At 51.6% G+C, this 24,684-nt stretch overlaps 2 protein-coding genes across 3 annotated transcripts; both read left to right on the top strand.

Moving 5' to 3' along the window:
* Positions 1 to 1,253: 1,253 nt before the first annotated feature.
* Positions 1,254 to 12,130, top strand: WDR24 (WD repeat domain 24). Its single transcript, XM_065412314.1, has 9 exons — positions 1,254 to 1,734; positions 2,897 to 3,074; positions 4,092 to 4,767; positions 7,398 to 7,513; positions 7,835 to 7,956; positions 9,059 to 9,163; positions 9,417 to 9,754; positions 10,505 to 10,689; positions 11,545 to 12,130. The coding sequence occupies exons 1-9, from the start codon at positions 1,254 to 1,256 to the stop codon at positions 11,711 to 11,713; spliced, it is 2,370 nt and encodes a 789-aa protein (XP_065268386.1). The 3' UTR covers positions 11,714 to 12,130.
* A 1,559-nt stretch (positions 12,131 to 13,689) lies between these two features.
* On the top strand, positions 13,690 to 23,558 carry JMJD8 (jumonji domain containing 8). Of its 2 annotated transcripts, XM_065412199.1 has the most exons (10): positions 13,690 to 13,754; positions 13,986 to 14,136; positions 16,361 to 16,453; positions 17,137 to 17,185; positions 17,844 to 17,940; positions 18,508 to 18,576; positions 18,790 to 18,909; positions 19,061 to 19,128; positions 19,793 to 19,927; positions 22,642 to 23,558. In XM_065412199.1, the coding sequence occupies exons 2-10, from the start codon at positions 14,027 to 14,029 to the stop codon at positions 22,720 to 22,722; spliced, it is 822 nt and encodes a 273-aa protein (XP_065268271.1). In that variant the 5' UTR covers positions 13,690 to 13,754; positions 13,986 to 14,026; the 3' UTR covers positions 22,723 to 23,558. The 2 variants fall into 2 exon arrangements, with proteins under 2 accessions (XP_065268271.1, XP_065268272.1); XM_065412200.1 differs by lacking the exon at positions 19,061 to 19,128 and having other exon boundaries at positions 22,642 to 22,734.
* Positions 23,559 to 24,684: the final 1,126 nt, after the last annotated feature.

Raw genomic sequence — 24,684 nt, 5'->3', positions numbered from 1 at the left:
CTCTGGGATCCCAGTGCCACTTAGATGTGTCCGGGTGGCCAAATTTGAGTGAGTGGCACTGCAACCCCATGAGCCAGGTAACAACTCCACTTCCACAATTTGGTCCCAGTGCTGCAACCCCAGAGTTTGCAATGCCTGGAGCGGAGAGCCAAGCCCAGCAGCTCTACAGCACAAGAGCTGCCACTATGGGGTGAGTGCTGGGCAGGACCTGACTGAAACCCCACCCCATGGCCTCCACCCCCAGACTATTTACGGGGTCCTGACAGGCCATATACATTTATAAATGGGTCCTGAGTCCAAAAAGGTTGAGACCCACTGATCTAAAACCTCAGCTCGGTGATCCTGCTGCCCTGACTTCGTATTGGTGCCAGTGAGAAAGCACGAGAACTGTGTGGGAGGGTGGCAAACATGGCTCTAAAATGAGGGATGCTTGGCATTTTCTCAGCAGAGAGGCCTAGGATGGGGGTTTGAACTCTAATTTCACCGCATTAGGTGGACCCTCCATGGTTGAGGTACACTGTTAGTATGGAGAGCTTGCTCCATTGCTGCCTGTGCTGTAGTTGTGTGGATAACAAACACTGCCTCCCTCTATTGCAGTCACTCTTTAGCACTAAATTCACTATTAGAACAAAAATGAAATTCTTTCTCTGGTGCTTTCACCAATTTGGGCATTATGACCTTATGATGAAGAAGTCTGCAGTCTAATCCTGTTATGTCTTGTATTACTGAACAGCTCATTGGCTCACTTCTGTCCTCATCCCTGCATTTTGCCTTCTGAGGGATTCTTCTCTTGCTTTACAGGCCCTTACTGACAGCTTCAGCAAGAGTTGTTCCTGCAAGTGGGGTATTTTCTCAGATATTTGAATTAAGAAGGAAACTGAAATCTCTGAAAGGTTAACATGGACTTACTGGAAAGTACATGCAGGGGGTGACCAAAGAGACACCAGGGCTGAATCTGAGCTACTCTGTTAAGTAAGTGGCTGTGCAGTAGTTTCTGTAGTTAAAGACTGATTGATTAATGTGATCAGGGAAAGTGATATGCAAATCCGGTTGGAACAGTAGAAAGAGCATCCTAGATGCTGCATAAATTAATTCATTTGCTTTCAAGAAGGTTTTAATGAGGTCTGTAAGCAGTTGGTGGAAATGGACTCACCTGTGAGAATGCTGCATGTGGAGATATAAGTCTCAAAGCCTTCTCTTTGGGCAGGGCATCCAGTGGTGTCTAAGGAGAGGAAGTCACACAGAGGACAACCATGGAGAAAATGGCCAGGGTTACCACTGCCCTTGGTGGCAACACCATCACTGGACGTACCATGTTCTGTCACCTGGATGCCCCTGCTAATGCCATCAGTGTGTGTCGTGATGCTGCTCAGGTGGTGGTAGCTGGCCGCAACATCTTCAAGATCTATTCAATAGATGAAGATCAGTTTGTGGAGAAGCTAAACTTGCGTGTTGGCCGTAAGCCATCCCTGAACTTCAGCTGTGCTGATGTGGTGTGGCATCAGATGGACGAGAACCTGTTGGCCACAGCAGCTACCAATGGTGTGGTTGTGACCTGGAACCTCGGGAAGCCATCCCGTAACAAACAGGACCAGCTGTTCACTGAACACAAGCGGACAGTTAACAAAGTGTGCTTCCATCCCACTGAGGTGTATATGCTCCTCAGTGGCTCCCAGGACGGCTATATGAAATGCTTTGACCTACGCAAGAAAGACTCTGTCAGCACCTTCTCTGGTAAGGGCTCTGGCCATGTCTACAATGCAGAGCCTATGCTGGGATAGGCTGCATAGTGTAGACACAGTGTAAGCCAACAGGAGAGGAGTTCTTCCGGTGTAGTAACGTCATCTTCCCATACAGTGTTAGCTAATGTGACAGAAGAGTGCATCTGTCGGCATAGTTGTGTCTCCACTGTGGGTTTTGTCGGCATAGCTATGTCACTAGGGCTGTGGTTTTTTTCACACTCCTAACCAACATAGCTATGCCAGTATAAGTTTTAAGTTTAGACCAAGCCCCAATCTTGGGCCCACTTGGCCAGTGTTCTGTGCATTAGGATGCTTATTGCATATGCTGCAGGCTGGAGTTGTCAATTATCACCTTAAATAAGGGGAAAATACCAGATAATCCCCTATGTTCCAGGCCTTTGTCCCTCTGATCTCTTTGTGCTTCATTGTGGTAAAGATTTACCCCTTCTGGGGCTATGATGATCCAAGCAAGGGATCGGGGGACAGAGAGTCCCTGCTGGTGGGACTTCTAGTCTGTAGCAGCCAGTGATGTAAGCCTATGTCATTATCATCTGGGGTCTCAGGCTCACGACATGCAGCTTTTTGGTCTGATTTGAAAATTGTGTGTAGCCGATGTCTAGAGCTGCATTATCTGTGTCAGTTGTTAGGGTGGTGTTAGAGCTGTTGGGGGAGGGTGGATCTGCTTCCCATTGTCCTTGAATCATACCCTCTTCCCACCCACATCCCAACTCAGTTGCCCATATCTGGTGCCTTGAAGTCTGGGAGCTTAGGAAAGCAGCGGTGTTGATGACACAGTTATTGACTGGGTAAGGGAGATAGACTAGGACAAAAAAAGTGTGACAGACAGGTGCTGGATTGACAGCTCTGAAGTTCTCTATTTATGGACTACGTAGGGCAGAGGCAGTGCCAGCTTTGCAAAGGAAACTGTTCTGAACCAGAGTGGTCACTGGTTTCCCTTGGAGCATTAGTAGAGGTGATTTCTGCTTTTCCTACACCCAGGGTGCACTGGGCTGAGTCCAGGACAGAATCAAGCTGGCCTGCCATTGGCAGCTTATTGTAGACCCTTTCTAGCAAACATGAGCGTTAACACCACCAGGGGGAATGACTTTGCTGGGGCCCTGTCGGATCTGGTCTACGTTCCTATTGTCCCTCAGGCCAGTCGGAAAGCGTGCGCGATGTGCAGTTTAGCATCCGTGATTACTTCACCTTTGCTGCAACCTTTGAGAATGGGAACGTGCAGCTGTGGGACATCCGCCGTCCAGACCGCTACGAGAGGATGTTCACAGCTCACAATGGGCCTGTTTTCTGCTGTGACTGGCATCTAGAGGACAGGTATGTGCTATACCTACCACCCTGGTTGAGCCCCGCTCTGCCCATGGCAATCACTCTCTTGTCAAAAAATTCCTGAAGGCGGTGCCTTCACACAGTGGTTCTGTGAAAACTGTCCGGTGGGGTGCTGAGAACTCGATGGGCACATGGCTCTCTCCTGAATATCAGAAGGAGCAGCATGGCTTATAAAACAAGTCACTCTTGCTGTTCTGTGGGATAGCCAGCAGTAACTAGTAAACCAGAAGTGAGCTGCTGGAACTGGGTAATATCAGGTATGTCCAGTGTGTTTCACCAACTTGATCAGCTCAGGGAGTGAGAGGGCTGCTTTAAAACACAGCTTGCTTGTGTCTTAGGCACGTTTGCCATCCTGCCATTAGGTATAAACTGAGATTCACCGGGGGAAAAAGTCAGATTTCCCAGTAAATAATTAATTTATACTAAAAAAAATGTTGCATGCAACTCCTGGACCCTGAACAGCCTCCTGGAACTCCTTGTCCATCTCATGCTGGGGAGCTATCTTCACAAGCTGAGAGAAGCACAAAGTACCTAAAATTAGCCTTTTTGTCCTCTGCTTTTATTTGTGGGGGGGAAAGGGGGGTGGAAGCCCCTCTCATTTTCACTGACTGAAATGCAAAGGGCAGTTTGCCTTAAATCGGGGAAACCAAATTTTCTCAACCAGGGGCTGGAGGGCCTCACCTAATAAAATGGAAGATATTGCATCCTCCCTTTAGTTTAATATGCAGGTGTGGTCTGTGAGAGCTACAGGTCCCAGCATGCACAGTTCCCTTTTGATATGGTTGGAATCTGCACGCTGGGACCTGTAGTTTTGGTGAGCTATGCCTCCATGCTAAAAGAGAGGGTGCCCAAGGCCTGTGCTTGTTTAGTGCCATGTAGCTGGCAGGCAGCACTCTGACCACCTGTAGCCTAAAAGGCTTGCGTAAAAAGCCAATAATCCAAGATCAACTTCCAGGACATTTCTCCAGTTAATGTTTCTGCTTGTTCCTTTCTCCCTCCTGCCAGGGGCTGGCTGGCGACAGGAGGCCGAGATAAGATGGTGAAGGTCTGGGACATGAACACCAACAGGGCCAAAGAGATCTACTGCGTGCAAACCATAGCCTCTGTGGCGAGGGTCAAGTGGCGGCCTGAGTGCAAGCACCACATCGCCACCTGCTCCATGATGGTGGACCACAACATCTATGTGTGGGATGTGCGGCGCCCCTTCATCCCATCCGCCATGTTTGAAGAGCACAAGGACGTCACCACGGGTATCGTGTGGCGCCACCTGCACGATCCCTACTTCCTCCTCTCGGGCTCCAAGGACAGCACCCTTTACCAGCACATCTTCAAGGACGCCAGCCAGCCCATTGACAGGGCCAACCCTGAGGGCCTGTGCTACAGCCTCTTTGGGGACCTGGCCTTCGCAGCTAAAGAAAGCCTGATCTCCTCAGACTCCAACCGCAAGCCCTACATCGGGGACAGGCGGCATCCCATCTTCTTCAAGCGTAAGCTGGACCCCACGGAGCAGTTCGAGTACATCTCTTCTTCCAGTGCCCTGAGTGTCTTTGAGACAGACCTGGAGAGCGGCAGCATGGATTGGTTTGTGAGAACGGCCAAGCAGTATGCGCTGGCGGGGAGACCCCTGGCAGAGCTGTGTGACCACAATGCCAAGGTAGCCAAAGAGCTTGACCGTGACCAGGTACGTGCAACCCTCTAACAGCCTGTGGGAAGGGAGAGGCAGGCTCTGCTTTTTATTAGCTGAGCCTTCAAGCCAAACTGGGTGGCATAGGAAGCCTTGATTGTATGTATAGACAGATACCATAGACATAAACTGTGGAGACAGGTCATGCGGGCTGCAGAGAATGTCTGGTGTCTGCTGCCCTCTAATGGGAACAGCTATGCATAGTGTAAATTTACATACATTTATTGCATCTCTGTACTCCTAGCATAGTGATTTCTGAGCTGTTTCTGGTTGCTAATGTTTGTTTTGACAGGGTGTCTCGTGAAATCTCATTGGCCAGATTAATGCAGATTGGTTTGGATGGGAGTCCTGTCAGAAGGACTGTCCGTGCTGCCTGATGGGAGCAATGGCAAACTGCAGAGCACTGAGCTGGGGAGGGGAGAGGTGACTGGTGAGGTACTGCAGGCCTCCGTGTCAGCTCTGTCCTTATTTAACATCTTTGCTCTGGAACAGAGAGTAACCTGCACTTTCATTAAATTTGTAGGTGATGCTAAATTGGGAAGAGTTGTGAGGACAAGGAAATGATGCTAAACTGGATTTAGATCAGAAATGTAGGGAGAAAACAATACAATGAGATCCCCCTTGGGCAAATGGTGGTGGGGACAGAGGGTGAAGAATGATCCTCCCCATACAGATTCAGTGGGGGCGGAGGGTGGAGGGGAACCTAACAGAATGCAGAAAAGGTGTTAGATGGGCTCCAACACCACCAGATCCTAAAGACTGGTCCCTGCTCCAGAGGAAGGGGAAAAGGTCTCTTACTGATATGCTAGACCTAGTGATCTGTTCTGAGTCTAATACGATTCATTATTTCATTAATGACTTGGATGATGGAATGGAGAGCATGCGTACAAAATTTACAGATGACACCAGGGTGGGAGGGGTTGCAAGCACTTTGGAAGACAGGATTAAAATTCAAAATGACCTTGATAAGAGAATTGGTCTGAAATTAACAAGATGAAATTCAATAAAAACAAATGCAAGGTAAATCACATGCACAAATACAGAAGGGGAACAACTGGCTAGGCAGTAGTAATGCAGAAAAAGATCTGGGAGTTACAGTGGATCACAAATTGAATATGAACCAACAATATTTTGCAAAAAATGCAAATATTGTTATGGGGTGTATTAACAGGAGTGTCATATGCAATACGTGGGAGGTATTTGTCATGCTCTGTTCCACAGTTATGAGGCCTCAGCTGGAGTAGTGTGTCCAGTTTTGAGCACCACACTTTAAGAAAGTTGTGAGCAAATTGAGGAGAGTCCAGTCCAGAGGAAAACAACAAAAATGATGAAAGATTCAGAAAACCTGACCCAGGAGGAAAGGTTAAAAAGCTGGGTGTGTTTAGAATCTTGAGACAAGACTGAGGGGGGACCTGATAACAATCTTCAAATATGTTAAGGGCTGTTACAAAGAGGCCAGTAAACAATTGTTTTCCATGTCCACTGAAGGCAGAACAAGAAATAATGGGCTTAATCTGCAGTAAGGGAGATTTAGGTTTGATATTAGAAGGTTTTTCCTAAGGATAGCTAAGTACTGGAATAGGTTACCAAGGGAGCTTGTGGAATCCCTGTCATTGGAGGTTTTTAAGAACAGGTTGGACAGACACACTTGTCAGGGATGATCTAGGGTTACTTGGTCTGGTCTCTCAGTGCAGGGGGCTGGACTAGATGACCTCTTGAGCTCTATGTTTCTATGATTCAATGTTCTAGATTCAGTAGTTGGTAAATCCCTGAGTATGGAAGCAGGGTTAGTGCTGGGAAGTGACTTGGAATCGTAGCTTGCCCAAGGGTTAAGCTCTTTCTGTTGTTTCTCTTTTCCTTTCTTTCCTCAAGAGTTGTTGCTGTGAGATGAGATGTGCTCCACTCCCTGCTAAGGCCACGGGCAGAAATGCACTGTCATCAGCGTGCACCTAGCCCCTGCTAGTTGGAGGATGACCTATGTCCTGTAGTCAGAGCTGTTCTGTCTTTTCTCCTCTCCCTTTGTCTCTGTCACATCTACTCCTCTTTAGATGTTTCTCTCCTGCCGTCCCCTCTACTACAGAGTGCCCCTTGGTGCAGTGGGTCTTACCTTGCTCCTGCACAGGAGGAGCAGAATGAAACGGATAAGGAGCAGAGGTAGTATTGTCTGGACTGGGCACAAATTCACTCATGTGCAAGGAGAGTTGAAAATAGTGTAGAGCCCAACAAAGCACTGTTAGTGACAAGAAACTAACCCAAAGTAGAGCTCAGATCCCAGCACTCTGAGGGTGTTCTGATCCACGGCCAGACTTGAGCTTGTCCCTCCTCGCGTAGCTGTGCCGAGGTACCTGCACTGCTGGTGCTGTCTTGGGTTGCTGCCAGTTCTGTTACCTGAGAAGGCAGGAAAGATCTAGGCAACATTGCAGGGTGGATAGAAACTCTACATTGCAGCAGGTCCCCTCCCCACAGACACCACTGGTGAGGGACGATGCATGTCCTGCCCCATGCTTTCGGCTTGGGCTCTGAACTATGCTTCAGAAACCAATTTTCTGATGATGTTGCCTTGTTTGACAGACAGTGGTAACAATCTAACCCTTCCCCTCCTCCCTTCTCTCTCTCCCTGGGGGCAGGTTGCCCAGACATGGACAATGCTCCGAATTATTTACTCCAGCCCTGGCACTGTGCCCTCTGCTAACCTGAACCACAGCCTGGGGAAGGGCAGTACCTCCCTCCCACTCATGAACAGGTGAGCAGTCTAATCACGGCATCCCCTGACATGGCCCTGTTGGGAGGAAGTGGATGGGGAGGCCTGCACTGGCATACAGGGGATATGTGGAAACTTGACTGGCCGATAGGAAAGGGGGAACCATTCTGGAGATGGCTTCTTACACCAAGTTAGAGTCACTGCAGAGGAACTGGTTACTTCCCACTGATCTAAGTCAGATGGGCCTTCCCAGTGGGCCGGCTCCTTCATTCCCATCAGTTGAAAGCAGAGTGGCAGCTGCTACTACGGCTTCTTTCAGCGTGAGAAAGAAACGGGCTAATGTGGGCTTGGCTTCTTTCCCAGCTTTAACCTGAAGGACATACCATCTGGGATAGGCAACGAGTCCAGATTGGAGCGCAGCAAAGGAGAGAGCCGATCCGAAAACATCCTCATGGATTCTTCCTCCACCTTAATCAACAATGATGGTAACATTTCAACCGCTGGGTCAATGGAGCGTGCCAGTGGCTAGCTCGGTAATAGGAGTCCAAAATGCTCACTGTTTGGGGTGCAATCCAGACAGTGAGGGGTTAAGTCACCGCCTGCCCTGTAACCTTGGATGCCTCAAATGCTTTGCTACTGTAACTCCCTGCTTGGGACATTCACAGTCAGCAACAAGCACGACCCCGTCAGCCTGCCAACAACACACCATCACGCTCCGTGGTCTCTAGCTGCCTTGGTTACTACTCGCAGGGTGACCCCAGCACACTCCCAGTCATCTTCCCTGCTCCCAGCAGAGTGATGGCCCACAGCTACCCTTAACTGTGCCAGTGTTTCTCCGCTCTCAGGTATTGCTCTGGTCCTTTTGAGCCCAACTACCAGCCAGCAATTATCACAGACACTCTTTTTGTCTTGGTTATTGTTAGTAGGGGACACAACCTCTCACTGGTCTGCATTGCACCGTGACGCCATCATCCTGTTGGGATGCAGTTCTAGTTCCAGTTAGCGCCCTCCCTCCCGGGGAACTCTGTCCCAACAACACCAGCCAAATCGTGGTTGCAGAACCTCAGGCATTTTGATCAGTGAACGTATACATTGTCTGCAGATCATTGGCCCAAGTCTCTTGAAGCTGGAGTCTGTCACTCTGGAATGTGGGAGGATTGGGATGGGACAGTGGATAGTGGTTAGAGCAGAGAACTGGGAGTCAGGACTGCTGGGTCTTGCCCCAGCCCTGTCATTGTGACGTGCTGTGACACCCTTGACATATCACTTCCCACACCTGTGTGCCTCAGTTTTCCCATCTGTGGAAGGGACAATGCTGCTGCCCTCTCTCTATGAAGCACTTTGAGGTCATTGGATAGAAGGTGCTTTACCAATGCAGAGCACTGTGCCTGTCTGTCCCACCTCCGCTCCAGCCCCAGGTCAGTTTGCTGAGGGTGAGTTGGCAGCTGGGCTGTGGTTTGTGAGCAGCCTGCGTTTTCTGCCATAGCGGCACAGGAAAGTCCGACAAGCTCTACTCCTGTAGGGGTATCCTGACTTGTCTTCTCTCTCTCTCTCCCTGCTCCTCCTCCCCGTTCCGTGTTCATCCAGAGAATGAGGAGACAGAGGGCAGCGACGTCCCTGCGGACTATCTCCTGGGGGATGTGGAGGGGGATGAGGATGAGTTGTACATGATGGACCATGAGAATCCCCATGGTGAGTTTGTTGTTCTGTGAATGCACACGCATGACTGCAGTGCAGCTGGGTCTCAGCAGGAGTTGCCTGTATGTACTCACTGCACTGGAGAGGATGCCAGATCCCTCCTTGACTCCTTTATCTGGTGGTGGTGTAGTCGTGTCTGTCCCAGGATATTACAAGAACAAGGTGTGTGATATTACCACACCCACCTTGTGTCGCCTTTATCCATGGCACTACCCCTGCTCACTGAAAAGGGCTTGTCTCTTTGCAGCCGAAGAGCAGGAATACATCCTCCCCCAGGAGGCCTTCCCCCTGCGCCATGAAATAGTGGACAACCCCTCGGCCCTGGACCACCTGCAGGACAAGGCAGACTCTCCTCATGTCAGTGGCAACGAGGCTGAGACTGTGTCCCTGACGCCTGTGGAGTCCTTCTCCCTCATCTCCATCTCCCACTCACTCTACGAGAACCGCCTGCCACCCGACTTCTTCAGCCCCATCGTCCGGGACATGCTCCTCTTCTACGCCGAGCAGGGGGATGTGCAGATGGCAGTGTCCGTGCTCATCGTGCTGGGCGACCGGATCAAGAAAGAGATCGATGAGCAAACCCAGGTATAGCGCTATAGGGAGGAGCACTTCCCAGAGAGAGGCTTCTTCAGCAAAGCTGCTGCATATCCTCCCCCAGCAAACAGGGTTTGGAGACTCTCATAACAATCCTTTGTATTTATACAGAGTCTTTCATCCCGAAGTCCCCAGAGTGCTTTGCAAACTCTCGAGCGTGAAGCTCCAAGCACAGATGGGGGAAGGCATTCCTGATACACTAACTGAAAGGGAGGTGGTGGGTGTTGGTCAAGGGCCTAGTCTGGTAACCTGTTCCCACACAGCTTGGGAACACTGTGCTGGAGAATTGTCACAGAATATATAGTAAGACCAAGCCACTGTAAATGAATAAGAAATAATGTTTCCAGCTGGAAAGGTACCACTGAGCAAGGAGTCCAGTTAGGCCATCGGTCTTACGGACTGAGAGTTAAGAATTTCTTGGGAGCAAAGTGAATCATGCTTTTGGCTTTAGTTTCTCTCTGAGACAATACAAAGGCAGAAAGCTGCAGAGATCAGATCTCTTTTGGAATGTTACCATCCCAGCTAACTGTGTGCTGTAGAATAATCAATGCATGAAGTAGCTAGATGGTATACCCTTCTGCACCCCTCCTTGTTTGGACTAACATTTGATAGCCCCTTCTAAAGCTGATTTAACCTGAGGCTGGAGTCATAGGGAGGGGGTTTGGGTTCAGTAACTTTGCCCACAGACCCTGATGTGAACCAAGACTAATTTAAGTGTTTGCCCCCCCTCCCCTGCCCCAGGAGCACTGGTACACCTCCTATATCGACCTGCTGCAGCGCTTCCAGCTCTGGAATATCTCCAATGAGGTGATCAAACTGAGCACGTGCAGAGCCATCAACTGCCTCAACCAGGCCTCCACCACCCTGCACATCAACTGCAGCAACTGCAAGCGGCCGATGAGCAACAAGGGCTGGATCTGCGACAGGTGAGATGCTTTAGGGTGGAGGGGGAGTGCGGTGGGTGTCTTCATTTTGCAAGGGTTTGTCTGGAGGTAGCTAATGCATTATCTTGAAGTAATGTAATCTCTTGCCCAGTTCAGTTTCCATTATTATTATTTGTTTGTACTCCAGTAGCACCTAGAGGCCACAGTGGAGCTCACCCTATTGTGCTAGGCACTGTGCATACACCTACAAACAGGTCCTGCCCTGAAGAGCTTACTCTAAATACACCGAACACAAGGTGGAGGGAAAACAGAGGCAGAGAGAGGTGAAGTGACTTGCCCAAGGTTACACACCTGGCCAGTGGCAGCACTGGGTATAGAACCCACGTCCCCTGGCTCTCAGATCACTGAACCACACTGCAGAATGGAAACACAGTCTGCTGTTGGGGGTCCCTTGTGATCACTAACGATCTGTGCTGATTCTGAATGGTAAACAGTCTCCCACGTGTGTTCCCAGCCTGACCTGGGTTAAAGCTTCCTTCCCATGGTTCTGTTGCTTCTTTATAAGCTGTTTGATTTGTAGTTGATTTCATTGCTGTGAGGCACCCAGTGTCGGGCCCAAATATTATGTTTTTCCTGCTCTTTTGGGTTTCTGGTTTATAAACTCCCAGCCTTGTGCCAGCCAGGGCTGATGATGATACTGAAGGAGTTACAGTTTTGAGGTGTGGGCAGGGATTGACTGAGCTCACACCCTGAGGAGTCTGCATTGATTGGAGGGGTTCCTTGATCCAGCTGGGAGCTGAGTGGTACATGCCAGAGTTTCACTGCCTGAGCTGGCCACTTGCCCCAGCGTGCTTTCTCTGCAGCTGATTCACCTGTAATCTTCTCTCTCTGGGCCAGGTGTCGGCAGTGTGCCAGCATGTGTGCTGTGTGCCACCATGTGGTGAAGGGCCTGTTTGTGTGGTGCCAGGGCTGCAGTCATGGTGGCCACCTGCAGCACATCATGAAATGGCTAGAGACCAGTTCACACTGTCCAGCGGGCTGCGGTCACCTGTGCGAATACACCTGAACTGAAAGGAACCAACCCTCAGCTGATGAGAGGTGGGATTCAGTCCCTGACCTGCTTGGAACCAACAGGAGATTGATCGCTGGAGCCTCTTCTTGGATGGAGGTTTTGGAGGAGAGGCTGTCTTGGATTTTAGAGAGGAGGCACCTCTTGCAGTATACTATCCTTGAACAGGATTGAGATTGAGGCTAACTTTGCATAGGGAAGGTTCCTCCTCAGTGCTTGAAATACAGCAAAGCCTGCAACATCCAAGAGCCTTCCTGGACAGTTTTTCCTAGTCATTGTCTTCTATTTATTTTTGACTGGAGTGTAAATAATTTTGTATTAAAGGTACCAGAATATCGTGTAAACATAGTTCTTTATAAACCAATCTAATGAACAAGACAGTCTGAGCCGGACTCTGAGCTACACCTTGACTTTTATACTGAATAAAAAAAGAACAAAGTAGCTTCAGTGAGTCACTTGTTTGTATGCAGCTGCCCACATTGAATACATCCAAGAACCCTGCTTTGTTCAGCTCTGGCTGCATGTGCATAGCATCTTGGCTGATTCTCCTTGTGGAAAGGAGTCTAATGATCAGTCCTGACCATAGTCTAATAGTCAACAATTCTTGGGAAAGGGAGTTTTTAACCCGATTCCCCAGCCCAGCCCCTAAATGCTGAGCATAAGGTAACCTGCAATTTCCTCTGGAAAAGGAAAATCAGACAGATTGCATGCTTCATAATGAATAAGGCACCAGCCTCTGGAGACTTAGGGAACAGTCCTGATTAATTCACCAATTCACTTGTGATTTCAGCTGAACATCCTCTTGTTCCTGGGGAATCTGGGGAGCTGAGACTGATGCCTTGGGCTGAGCAGAATCTACTTAGTCCCAGAGCTAGGAGTCAGGAGTCACCACCCTGGTGTATGTGCTTAAACAAGTCACTTAACTTCCCCAAGCCTCTATTTTCCCAATCTGTTAAATGGGCCTAAGTATCAAACTACTTTCAAAGGGAACCAGTTAAGAATGAATGCTTATACAGTGCTTTGAAAATGCCAACTATACAGCTATAAAGGCCCCCAAATTGGCTAGAATGCGGGGGGGGGGGGAGGGGAGGATGCCCCTTTGGAGCAGATGCTACCACCCTGTACTCAGGGTCATAAACTTGTACAACCTGCCCAATGAGCACCTGCATTGAAACCCTGATTAGCATGACCCACATTGTACCGACTTTCAAGTTCTGTGCTTCTTGATGAGCCTGCACAACCACACCACCTCTCTCTTTTGTGGATGCTGGCAGGAGCACATCCTAGGCTCCTGCTCTTCTTGAACAGAATCCTCCATCCTTGGGCCCCCTAAATACTTTCACAGCCACAAGTTCTTGACATCCTTCCTCTAGCCCCTTGCCATGCTGGCCCAGCATAGGAGGGAAGAAGCAGCAGCAACCAACTAGCTTGTGCTTGTACTGATCCAGGCTGGGGTCAGTCTGAGAAAACCAGGTGGAAAAGGGGGGAGCACAAGCACATACATAGGAGGGGAAGAGTCAATGGGGCAGAACACAGGCTAGAGGGGTGCAAAGCAGGTGGAGCTAGGCCTGAACCATGAAATCCCCCCTGCTGAGCAGGGGTGTTTGGCCTGTGGGAGGATGGGCTCTTGGTTCAGCCCATTTCCGGCTCTGAGACTAGATGTGGGTTAGCGGCTGGGGACGTTTGTCAATGGCTGCTGGGTAATGTAGTCACCAGGCCACCTGTCCAATAGCAGCACGCGGCATCAGCCTCTCTTCCCCTTTCACCCCTTTGAGGGACCACGAATGGAAGTGTCTCCCAGATGCCTGCTGGGTAATGTAGTCCGCAGGCCACCAGCCCACGCAGCAGCGCGTGGCCTTCACAGCCACCCTGCCAGGTAGTGCTGAAAGGCGTCGGTGCGCGCGAGTCCCCGGTGGGGGGGAGGAGGCTGTGACATGCCTGGAATACAGCTCCCAGAATGCAATGGGGCGTGCTCTAGGCTGAGACTTGCCGGCATCTGCAGCCGTACACAGAGAGAGAGCTGAGCTGAGGCGTGCTGGTAGGGGCTGGAGGGGCCCTGGGATGTGGGAGGCGATACATGCAGGGCGAGGGAGGAAGGTTAAAGGGTCAGATAGGGATACAGCAGGTATTAGCCTAGAGCTGGGGTGGGGGGTTAAATTCAGAGAGGAGATGGAAGGGAAAGAGCCAGAAGTGAGCCAACAGCTGGATTGATTCCCCTGCTGGCATTTTAGAGCCTTCAACATCCTGTCCTGCACTGTTCTCTCCCTAGCTTTTCTAGCCTGCTTCTCTGAGAGAATCTGACACCCCCAGATGGCAGAGGGCTGCTGGAGGCAGATGGGATCGTGGTGGCAATTCCTTCTCCTCTACATCCCATTGTCGCTGCCTGGAGACTTAGATTACCTGGAAGGAAATGGGGGCTGGTAAGTAGGCAACCCATGCACACAAGTATTTTCTCAGTCTCTTCTGGGATCTAAAGTGTCAGGTCTGGTCCACGTTCCCTCAATGGATGTGCTGCCATGCAGAATGCTATGTTGACTCATGAGAGGTGGTCAGGGAAACCTCCAGTGCTGAAAGAACCAGGTCCTACTTATCACAATGTCAGTACCTCGCCACTCTCTCCACTCTGATCTTCACTGCATTCTGCTTGTCTCCTGACAGCTGGAGAATTATATATTACCTGGAGGTTTGTATCCTGAAAGGAGGGTCTGTTGTTGACTGCTTAGCATTTTGTAAGCAGGCCGTTGATCACCTTTTCCCCCAGGCATGGTCTTGGCTTGTGTCAGGAGAACTAGCTCTGCCTAGATGGCTCAGCTAGAGGCAGAGTTGCCTAAGGAGTAGAGTGAAGTATTAAGGATCGGGAAACCTGGGTTATGTTCTTGGTTCTGCCACTGATTCGCACTATAACCACAAGCAGGTAGCTTATCCATTCTGTGCCTCAGTTTCTCAAATTGTTGATCATGATAATGGGATTTCCCTGCCTCCTGGAGGTTGTGAAGATCAATTCATGAATGTGAAGTGGCTGGGAGCAAGGCACTGGAGAAACTCAAAGCGTTATTGAGCGTATAATGCCGAGTGCTCTTGTGGAGATGTCAAAGGCAGAGAGAAGGTTAGGTTTAGAAATAAAAGGAGGAAATCTGGCCAGGGCTTAACGAAACGGGGAATGATGGCATTTTGAAATGGCTTATGTGGGGAAGGATTTCTCCACATCCGCCTACCCCACATTCAATGTGCAGCGGCACTCAAGCAAACAGAATGTTGGGAATCATTAGGAAAGGGATAGATAATAAGACAGAAAATATCATATTGTCTCTATATAAATCCATCTTGAATATTGCATGCAGATGTGGTCACTCCATCTCAAAAAAGATATATTGGAATTGGAAAAGGTTCAGAAAAGGACAACCAAAATGATTAGAGTTATGGAACAGCTTCCGTATGAGGAGAAATTAAGAAGACTGGGACCTTTCAGCTTGGAAAAGAGACGACTAAGGGGGGATATGATAGAGGTCTATAAAATCATGACTGGTGTGGAGAAAGTAAATAAGTGTTATTTACTCCTTCTCATAACACAAGCACTAGGGGTCACCAAATGAAATTAATAGGCATCAGGTTTAAAACAAACACAAGGCATTTCTTCACCCAACGCACAGTCAACCTGTGGAACTCCTTGCCAGAAGATGTTGTGAAGGCCAAGACTATAATAGGGTTTACAAAAGAACTAGATAGGTTCATGGAGGATAGGTCCATCAATAGCTATAAGCCAGGATGGGCAGGGATGGTGTCCCTAGCCTCCATTTGCCAGAAGCTGGAAATGGGCAACAGAGGATGGATCACTTGATGATTACCTGTTGTGTTCATTCCCTCTAAAGCACCTGGCATTGGCCAGTGTCGGAAGACAGGATACTGGGCTAGATGGACCATTGGTCTGACCCAGTGTGGCCGTTCTTATATATTAGGTGAGGCTCTTGAATTCTTTCTACTTCTCCCCAGCCACGGAGCTTGGTTTAGTTTGAACAGATCTAAGATTGAAAAGCCCCATAAGAACAGTCCATCCCCGCACATTGGCAGTATCTAATGCCCTAGACACAGTGTGCATTGGGGTGGAACCGTTGCTACCTCTATTCTTAGCCTAGTTCTTAGCCAGTTGATTGAAGGAGCAGATGCTTGGAGGGTCAGCAACCTCCCGTGAACGGACTCAGACCAGGCATTCCCTAGGGGAGAGCAGACCTAGCTTGGAGTTGCCATGGAGAGAGAACTGGGCTTACAGCCTTGTTACTTATCACAACGGGCCAGTGGCCCAATCAGTGCCCCTCCTGCCATCTGCAAGGGGCTGACAAGAATATTTTGTTCCTCCTTTAAAGTGGCTGCCCCTACGGAGCTGTCATGGCGTCAGTTCCTTGACGCTCCCCACTGAGAAATCTGACAAATTCCCCAGGCCTCTTTCCATTGCTATTGCAACCCTTGGCACTGACCCCGATGTCGGAGTTAGTGTCTCTGGGTTAGAGGGGAAGGGAGTTGGCAGTGACCAGGTCCGATCTCCCCCTGCTTGGGTTGCTGATCCTTCCGGGGCTGATGTCACTTGCGGGGAAATGCTCAGGCTGGCAGTGATTGACGCCGAGGGCTCTGTCCCTTTCCCCACCCCAGGCCGACGAACAAGTACTTGGCTCTGATGGAAGAAGACCACTGCACTGTGGAGAGGAGAGACGCTTCCCTGACCTACTCCCAGTTCATAGACCAGTAGGTGTGCTGCTTGCTTTGCTCTCCGGGGCTCGACCAGCCCCTTTCCTGTACCCAGCACTGCATGCAACCAGCATGGCTATTACTGGGGGAGGGAGGGGGATTCTCTGGGGTCTTCCCCTCGACATGACTCCACAGGGTCCTAGCTATGCACAGGTCATTGTGGAAATCTCATGGCACCCACAGGGGTGCTGGATACCTTGGAACCAGTTAGGAATGGTGTTCTCTGTCAGCAGGCAACTTGCAGATCAGTGACCATACAACAGAATCTGATCAGAGCTTTCCGTCTGCTGCTAGGAAGAGAAGTGACTCCCATAGCAAGTCCCACAAGCCCAGCTGCTCCATTAGCCCCCTGCTGACCCACGCTGCCTGCACAGATATCTCTCCTCGCCCCCGGAGGTCCCATGACCTAGATCTGCCCTTGAGATGGTCTGTGAATGTGGCTGTCCTCACTTGCTCACCCACTGCCACTGAAGGTGCAAAGAATTTGAGTCTGAGCACTGAACAGCTCAGCCCATGTATCGGTCACATAAATCTGTTGCAGAGGTGGTAACAGCTGAGTTTCACTGCAGCTAACACTAGTACTGTTAACCAAGGGCTCTGATGGGAGTGAGCTGGGTATGTAGAATGTGCCAGGTCCCAAGGAGCCAGGAAAGTGTTTAATTTCCCTCTGTGTTTTCCAGATATGCCTTTTCCAGGCCTGTTGTTATCCAGGGGATCACGGACAACTCGGTAAGTGCTACATGCTCCCGGCTGTGATGTGCCCCTCCAGCCTGAGCCATCTCATTGTATGTAGGGAAACAGCCCCTTGGAGCCTCTCCGGCCTTTCCCCCGGACCAGGTTTAGTAGCCATGTTTGCCCTCCTGGCAGCCAGGCACATGCTCCGTATCTGTCTGGGAGTAACTTCTGCCAAAAGTGGGGATTGACAGTAGGGGACGCCATGACTTCTATTGATACTGACACTCCCTTCTCAGTCACATGGCTGCAGGGTGATGGGAAGCGGTGAGAGAGTTGAGCTGGGGGGGGTTCTGAGTGGAGACCGTCAGAGTAACCCAGGGAATCCATTTGGGAGGGGAGGGGAGGAGAGTTCCCCTCCCCTCCTCCCCCTCCAATGGATTCTGGAGCAGCCCCCCAGGATCCATTCTTAAGCAGGAAGCTCCATCTCATGGTGGCAACTGGACCAGCCCCAGGGCATCTCTGCATTGGTCTGTGTCCAATTGGATTTGGGAACAAGAACAGCCATCCTCTTTCGCTGGCAGCTCGAAAGCCAGATCTAGAGAGAGGAGGGCTGTCCTGTCGCTGCGTGGGCCTCCCCCCGCCCCTGCCCCCGCCCCGCTCCAAGCACCTCTGCCTTCCCAGGGCCCTTGTCACCTATGCTCTGTGCTTGCAGGAATTCCAGGCGCTCTGCACGAGGAACAAGCTGCTGGCAGAGTTCGGGGACCGCCTGGTGCGTCTCAGCACTGCCAACACCTACTCCTACCGTAAAGGTGCGGGGCTTGGCTCCAGGGCACATGTGCTGAGCTGCACTCTCACTGGGCTGGCTGTGCGGTGGGGGGCTGCTCCAGACAGACGTGGGGGGCAAAGAGGGGACAGACAATGCCTGTCTGCTTGGCCTCAGCCAATGCCTCCCTTCCTCTGCCATGGCTGGTTGGTGACAGAAGATCTTGCCTGAGGCCCTGGATTTCGTTGTCCAGGGAACACAGTAAGCCAGCCTTGCTCCTTTGCCTCCTCTCTCTTCCTGGCCAAAACCCCACTCTGTGCTCTTGGGCAAGTCACTGGCCTTCGCTGTGCCTCGGTTTCTCCAGCTGTGAACTGGACACAACAGCACTTAGTCCCGGAGCTCTAGCATTGCACTTGGGCCAGGGGGAGGGTTTCAATGTTGCTCATTGGCAGGACAACAGGGACTTCCAGGCTGCTGGGCTGTGGCTCCGCAGGGGGAATGAGCTGGAGGAGGGTGGAGTGTGAGAGCCCTGCTGTGTCCCCTCGGCCCTGGCTGGGAAGGTAGGTCACACACCTTGGGGAAGGGCAGCCGTGAACTCTCTCCTCCCTCGCAGTGGACGTGCCATTCCAGGAGTATGTGGAGCACCTGCTGGAGCCTCAGGACCTGGCCTCCCTGGGCAGTGGTGAGTAGAGGGCTCCCCTGTTCAGGCTCTCCATGCACCCTCTTTAGTGCTCTGCCTCAGATTCATCCGTGTGGCTGAGAAATCCAGTTCTGGGTGGATTCCTAGGGGCTGCCTCCTGGCCGGGGTTGTGCTTCCCTCCCCAGCCTGCATGCCCAGACAGACCAGAGCTCGTGCTCTCTGGGGGTTACCGATGTCTCTTTCTCCCCTCACCAGAGACACTCTATTTCTTTGGAGACAATAACTTCACCGAGTGGGGCTCCCTCTTCCAGAAATACATGCCGCCTCCGTTCCGGATTCCAGGCACCAGCGGGGCCTACAGCTTTGGGATCGCCGGTCAGTACCAACCTGGAAAGAGATGAGGGCAGGGGGAAGGAATGGACTGTAGGGGAATCCTTCCCAGGCTTAGATGGACACGTCAGCCCAGAAGCGATGGCCTAACCAGGCATGGTCCATCTGATCCCACCTCTGGTCTGTTTGCCCACAGGCTCCGGTTCTGGGGTTCCCTTTCACTGGCACGGCCCGGGTTACTCGGAGGTGATCTTCGGCCGGAAGGTGAGAGCTGGGTGGGGAGTGGATTGATTTACGGACCCTGGAAAAACCAGATGTTTCCCCGTCCATGGCCCTGCAGTGGAGCAGAGCACCCTCCTAGCAAAGTGGGGATTTGATCCAGGCAGCGGAGCATAGACTGTGCCAGGCCAGAGGACCCATGATCCCTTCGGCCTAGGGTGCTGTCTGCTGCAAGTGGCTGAGTCCTGAGGCTTTGGAGGAATGGGATATTTCCCCATAATGCACCTGGCCACTTGTACACACTGAGGGCCAGCGGTGGAGGTTCCTTGGTGGCCCCTGTGGCAAAAGGGTATGTACAGTCCTGGACCCCACTGTGCTAGGTGCTGTACGCACACAGAACAAGACAACAGTCCATACCCCAGAGACCTTGCAATCAGGGAGTGAGGTTCCTGTTCAGGTGTGACCCTCATGGGGGCATCTGGAAGAGCCCTAGCAGTTCCCCTTAGACAGCCACCCTCACATCCTTTCCAAGAGGGGAGGGAAGAAGGGGAACTGCTGGGCTTTGGGGGTAGGGAAGAGGGGTGCACCCATGAGTGGGGAGGAAGGGGGAGCCCACCCTGCAGGGAAGTAGAGATTTTCAGGTCTGCAGTGAAAGGGGACCCGCTGCTAGGCAGAGCGGGGTGTTTGCTAAGAGCCCCTCTCTTTGCAGCACTGGTTTCTCTATCCCCCCGAGAAAACCCCCGAGTTCCACCCCAACAAGACAACTCTAGCCTGGCTGCTGGACGCATACCCATTTCTGCCGCCGGAGGACCGCCCTGTGGAGTGCACCATTCACCCTGGCGAGGTCAGTCCTGCACCCCGGGGCCCAGTGAGCCAGCCAGCCCACCCCCTGCTGCAGCTGCTCAAGGGACTGTGGAGTACATCAGCTTGGAACGCCAGGGGCTTTGTGTCCAGAGAGAGCAGAGGGGGGAAGATTCTCTGGTGCTGCACAAGCAGCAGGGACCCTGACACCACAGTGTCTGGGATGGGATCCAGGAACCCCAGTTCTGAAGCCAGGCTGTCAGAGGACCAGGAATCCCAACGCCAGCACCTCTGCACCAGAGCCAGGCTGCACGGTGACCAGGCATGCACACCAGACAGAAGGCAGGCTGTCACAGGAGCAGGTCCTGGGGCTGGGCTGGAGGGGCACCAGTCCCCTGATGCAGGCATTACCATGGGGGAGGCAGGCTGGGAGGTGTCACGGGTGGGACAGGGGAGAAAACCGTTGAGAGTTACAGGCAGTGCCCAGCCAGGCCAGAAAGGGGAGCAGAGCTCAAGAGCCAGCCGGTAAATGTGCAGAGAGAAGTGTTGGATTAAAGCTCAGCAGAGAGAGGAAGGATAGGCCAGTGGGTTGGGCACTAGCCCAGGATTTGGGAGATTGGGGTTCGATTTCCTGCTCTGCTCAAGGCATCCTGTGTGAACCTGGGCAAGTCCTGTAGCCTCTTGGGGGAGGGGAAATACATCAGAGATTGCAAGGTGCTCAGATACTGTGGTGATGGGGGCCTGACAGGTACATGTCAGGGATGGCATCTGTTCCTAGCTGGCTATCTGACATTATACAAGTCTCAGTCTCTCGGGGCCTCAGCTGGGAAATGCGGACAGCACTTCCTACCCCCTGGGACTGTGGTAGGGCTCACTTGGGAATGCTGAGACGCTCAAAAACTAGGGAGAGGGGTGCCATGAAGAAACCCTGAATGTTATGACATTGCATTTTGGCCCTCTTTAGTCCCATCTGTTAGAGGAGCTCAAAGCACTTTATAAATACATCTGCACACCCACTAAAGAATTCAGCCACACGCCCTAGCTCGGGAGGAGGTCAGTCTCAGTAATTCCCTTTTACAGATAGGAAAACGAAGGCTCAGAGATGGGGGACTTGCCCTGCCCCCAGAGGAGCTGCCTCCACGCTGGTGTGCGTGAACAAGTGACGTAGGAGTGACCTGCTGCGTAGCCTGTCCACTACCCTGGCCCCCTTGTGTTTGGCTGCATTGCCACTTGGAGTTGCACATTCGGCACCGTTAGCAAGCTGTTTGCAGGAGCAGAAATAGCTGTGTTCTCGCCCACCCTGCCAGCCGGCTATAGCCCAGCTGTAGTGCCGTGGGCGGCAAGAAGAGCCGTGGGCCTCAGGACACCAACTGGCCCCTCTCTAGAATTGCAGTCACACAGTCTACAGCTCTGGGGCAGTATTCCCTCATTAACTCTGCATAAAACTATTCCCGGCTGCCTTTGCGGGCATGTAGATTATCACAGGATGCAGTCAGCGGTCAGTGTCTCTCTACTAAGCCACTGAGAGCACCTGTGGCCCTTTGGGTGAGGTACAGCCATTGTTTGGTGCCCACACAAATCTCAGTCTAAATAAAATGGGATAAAAGTCCAGCCAGAGCCCATGAAGAGCAGCACATCAGCTGCTGGCCCAGTGCTGAGGCATTAGCAAGGCTGTGTGCCAATGAGTAAATACCCAGCTCTCAGCAGGGGCCTGTTTTCAGGGCAAATCAAATGGGTAGAGACACCACAGAGGAACAGCAAGGAGCGGTCGCAGCCACGTGATACCCCTAATAACCAGCCACCAACTCACTGGAGATCCCCTCGCCATAGTATCACAGTGCCTTCTGTGCAAACTCCATAGTGATAAAGTCCTTAGCAGCCATCAGCCTCCAGGTTGTAATAAGAGGGTGGGGGCTACTGGCTGTCTTCCACTGAAGCCAATGGGAGTGACTTCTGGGATGATTTTGGCCTAGCCTAGCTGTAGAAGCTCGCTTATATGTGGGAGCAGGCAGCAGCTTTCTGCAGCACAAGATCTGATGAGCCTTCTCGCAGGGGAGGGCTGAGGCCTGTGTGAACCACTGCTCTAGAGCCATGGAGCACCAGCAATTGAAAGGGGCTTAGGAATGTATACCCTGCCAACAGAGGGTCCTAGTCTGAAACAGGACAAGTGTGAGTAGCAGCATCCAGACAGCACTGGCTGCAGATTGAATGCCACTCCCAGGAGGCAGGGATGGTCAGAAAGGAGGGGCCCTGCAATGGTGGGGGGCAAGTGCAGAAGCCAGCTGGTGAATGAATAGGGAGGCTGGGCTTGTGATTAAGGCCCAGCATCGGCTCAGAGAAATGACACACTGAGCACTGCCCTTGCTTTAACTATGACCCTCTAGTTCTGAGCACTAAACAGAGCATGGGGCCCTTGCCTAGAACCTATACGGACGCAGAGGCTAAACCACAATGCCTGGGGGAGCTAGAGTCCGCACAGCTCCCTCTGACACAGCCTGCCACTGTCCCACCCTTAATCCTCCCCCCCCAATTTGCTATGCAGTGGACAGGCCTATTCCGAGGCATTATGATGTAGGCAAGTGGCCAGTCAGCCTCAGAGGAGCTCTCACTGGAAGCTCAGGTCACAGTTGACAGCCCAGGCTGCCAGCCGATTTCAACAGGTAGAGCCCATGCAAGAGGGCAGCTGTATCAAGGCTGCACAGCCAGTGAAGGACCAGGCAAGCATCTCTCCTTCCCCTGCTTCTGTCTCCTCCGCAGGTGCTGTATTTCCCTGATCGCTGGTGGCACGCCACCCTCAACTTGGACACGAGTGTCTTCATCTCCACCTTCCTGGGGTAGCTCAGGGCTTTGCCTACCTGCCGGCCATTCCTCAGGAACTGAATTGTTCACTTCCCTCCCACCAAAGCCCTGGGATTCTGCTGGTGAATTCTAGCCATCTCTCTCCCCGATAACCCTGCAGGCAGAGCTGGACTCTGGGAGAGGGGCTGATACAGCTCTAATCCATCTAGGATTTATCCTGGTCTATGTGAGCACCCCCATTCTGTGATGCAGCAGCTGCTGAGGTTAGGTTGGAGGCGGGAACCTGTCCCCTTTCTCCCATACAGGGTGGGAACTCCCAGCAGCTGGTGGCATTTGCTGCTGTACTTACAACTCTGCGCTTTCTGTTCCTCAGCTCCATGGGCAGAGCTCTTCTTGCCTGCCTGCTCACCCCACCCCCTTCCTTCACATCCTCTTTGTGTTTCTAAGATCTGAGGAACAGAGTCCATGGCAGAAGGCAGCTTCTGGCTCAACCCTGGTCTCTAGGCAGGAGTGACATTACTATGTAGGCTCTTCTTTAAATAGACCATTGGTCAGTAGCACAGAACCAGCCACTCCAGCTCTAGAGCTAAATCGCCAGGCATGGGGCTTAGTCTAGCCTCAGATGCCCTTGTATCTGCCCTTGGTGACCCTCCCTCAGCAGCTCTGCTGAGAGCTCATTTCCTGGTGCTCATTCATGGGTGCAGGGGAAAATTGAAGGACCAGTTTCTGTTACCCAGGAATCCCCTGCAGCTGGGGGTGGTTGGGCCGGCTTTCACTCGAATGTTAATGTACAAGCAGCAAAGGATACTTGAAATAAGAGTTTAGGTCATTTATTGGGATTTTCCTATTTCAAGTCTGGATTAAAATATAACTGCCTTATCTCTGCACTTGTCCTGACTGCCTTAGCACTGAATCCTACCACACCATAGCCAGCCTCTGACATAAGCAGCTGCTACTTTTCCTCTCATTTACTCTTGGCACCCAGGGATGGTGGCAAATTCATCCCTGCTCTGCCATGCCCAGGATTATTCCAGGACTGAATCTGGCTTAGGGGTTATTTTCACAATTGTTGCCCCCACCCCCCAATGCAGAGCTTTTAGTGCTTTTCAGCCAGCACCTTACACACAGAATCTGACTACATTGCAACTGGGAGGTGCGAGTGCCACATGTGTAGACGGGAGCTAGCTTTGGTCAAGTAATAGCAGTGAAGCCACACCCACCGTGAACCTCTAATACCTAATCAAGCAGCCACTGCCCATGCTGCCACTATCCTTCCTCAAACTGGATCAAATCTAGCTCAGCTATGTCTACACAATCACCCCTCCTAACTGCAGTGCACAGACCCAAATAGCCTTATCCTGGTTCTGCAAGTGGGGAAACTGAGGCACAGAGTTACAGATCCAGGGCAAGACTAGAAATAGATTCCTGCCCCAACCCAGAGTCCCTTCCATTGTAATGAGCACAGACCACACTGCCTCCCAGTAACGCACCATTAGAATAGGTCTTCTTGGGCTAGTCTGCACTAAAGGACAATTCTATGAAACTGATGCAAGCTAGGGTGTTGCTCGATAGCCCCGGATAGCTCTGCATGGCATTTGGCTCCGTCAACCAGTATGTAGGTCACAAGTGCAGCTGTCACCTTGCAGGCAAGGCCTGGCCCCGCCCAGCAGTTCTGAAATGGCACAAGGCCCTTGTCCAACTGACTCTGGAAGCAGTCAAGATTGAACACTGGTGCCTTGAAAACAAATCTGAACAAACGGTCTCCATGCAGGGCAAAGCACCTGCTTCCCTTCCTCTCTCAGTAATTGCTCTTGAGTTTGGAGAGGAGTTAGCCGAGAGAGGATGGCAAGAAAGATGAATTGGTTAGTTTGTAAAGTGCTGTGGATGAGCCCCATGAATGATTCATGGGACAGAAGGCCAGGCAGGCCTCCCCCCGAGCCTGATGCAAGAATGAAAAGACACTTGATGAAATTAGAAAGACACCCCACTTACTAATAACAG

Source organism: Emys orbicularis, chromosome 10 (assembly GCF_028017835.1).
Source record: "Emys orbicularis isolate rEmyOrb1 chromosome 10, rEmyOrb1.hap1, whole genome shotgun sequence".
Taxonomy (NCBI): domain Eukaryota; kingdom Metazoa; phylum Chordata; order Testudines; family Emydidae; genus Emys; species Emys orbicularis.
The sequence above is the reverse complement of the archived record's forward strand: the minus strand, read 5'-3'. Positions and strand labels throughout refer to the sequence as shown.

Excerpts from the sequence above, each read along its gene's own strand:
- WDR24 (XM_065412314.1), top strand. The coding sequence starts at position 1,254 with ATGGAGAAAATGGCCAGGGTTACCACTGCCCTTGGTGGCAACACCATC. Across the intron at positions 1,735-2,896 it reads CTCTGTCAGCACCTTCTCTG|GCCAGTCGGAAAGCGTGCGC; the intron begins GTAAGGGCTCTG and ends ATTGTCCCTCAG. Across the intron at positions 3,075-4,091 it reads GACTGGCATCTAGAGGACAG|GGGCTGGCTGGCGACAGGAG; the intron begins GTATGTGCTATA and ends CCCTCCTGCCAG.
- JMJD8 (XM_065412199.1), top strand. The coding sequence starts at position 14,027 with ATGGCAGAGGGCTGCTGGAGGCAGATGGGATCGTGGTGGCAATTCCTT. Across the intron at positions 16,454-17,136 it reads TACTCCCAGTTCATAGACCA|ATATGCCTTTTCCAGGCCTG; the intron begins GTAGGTGTGCTG and ends TGTGTTTTCCAG. Across the intron at positions 17,941-18,507 it reads CACCTACTCCTACCGTAAAG|TGGACGTGCCATTCCAGGAG; the intron begins GTGCGGGGCTTG and ends CCTCCCTCGCAG.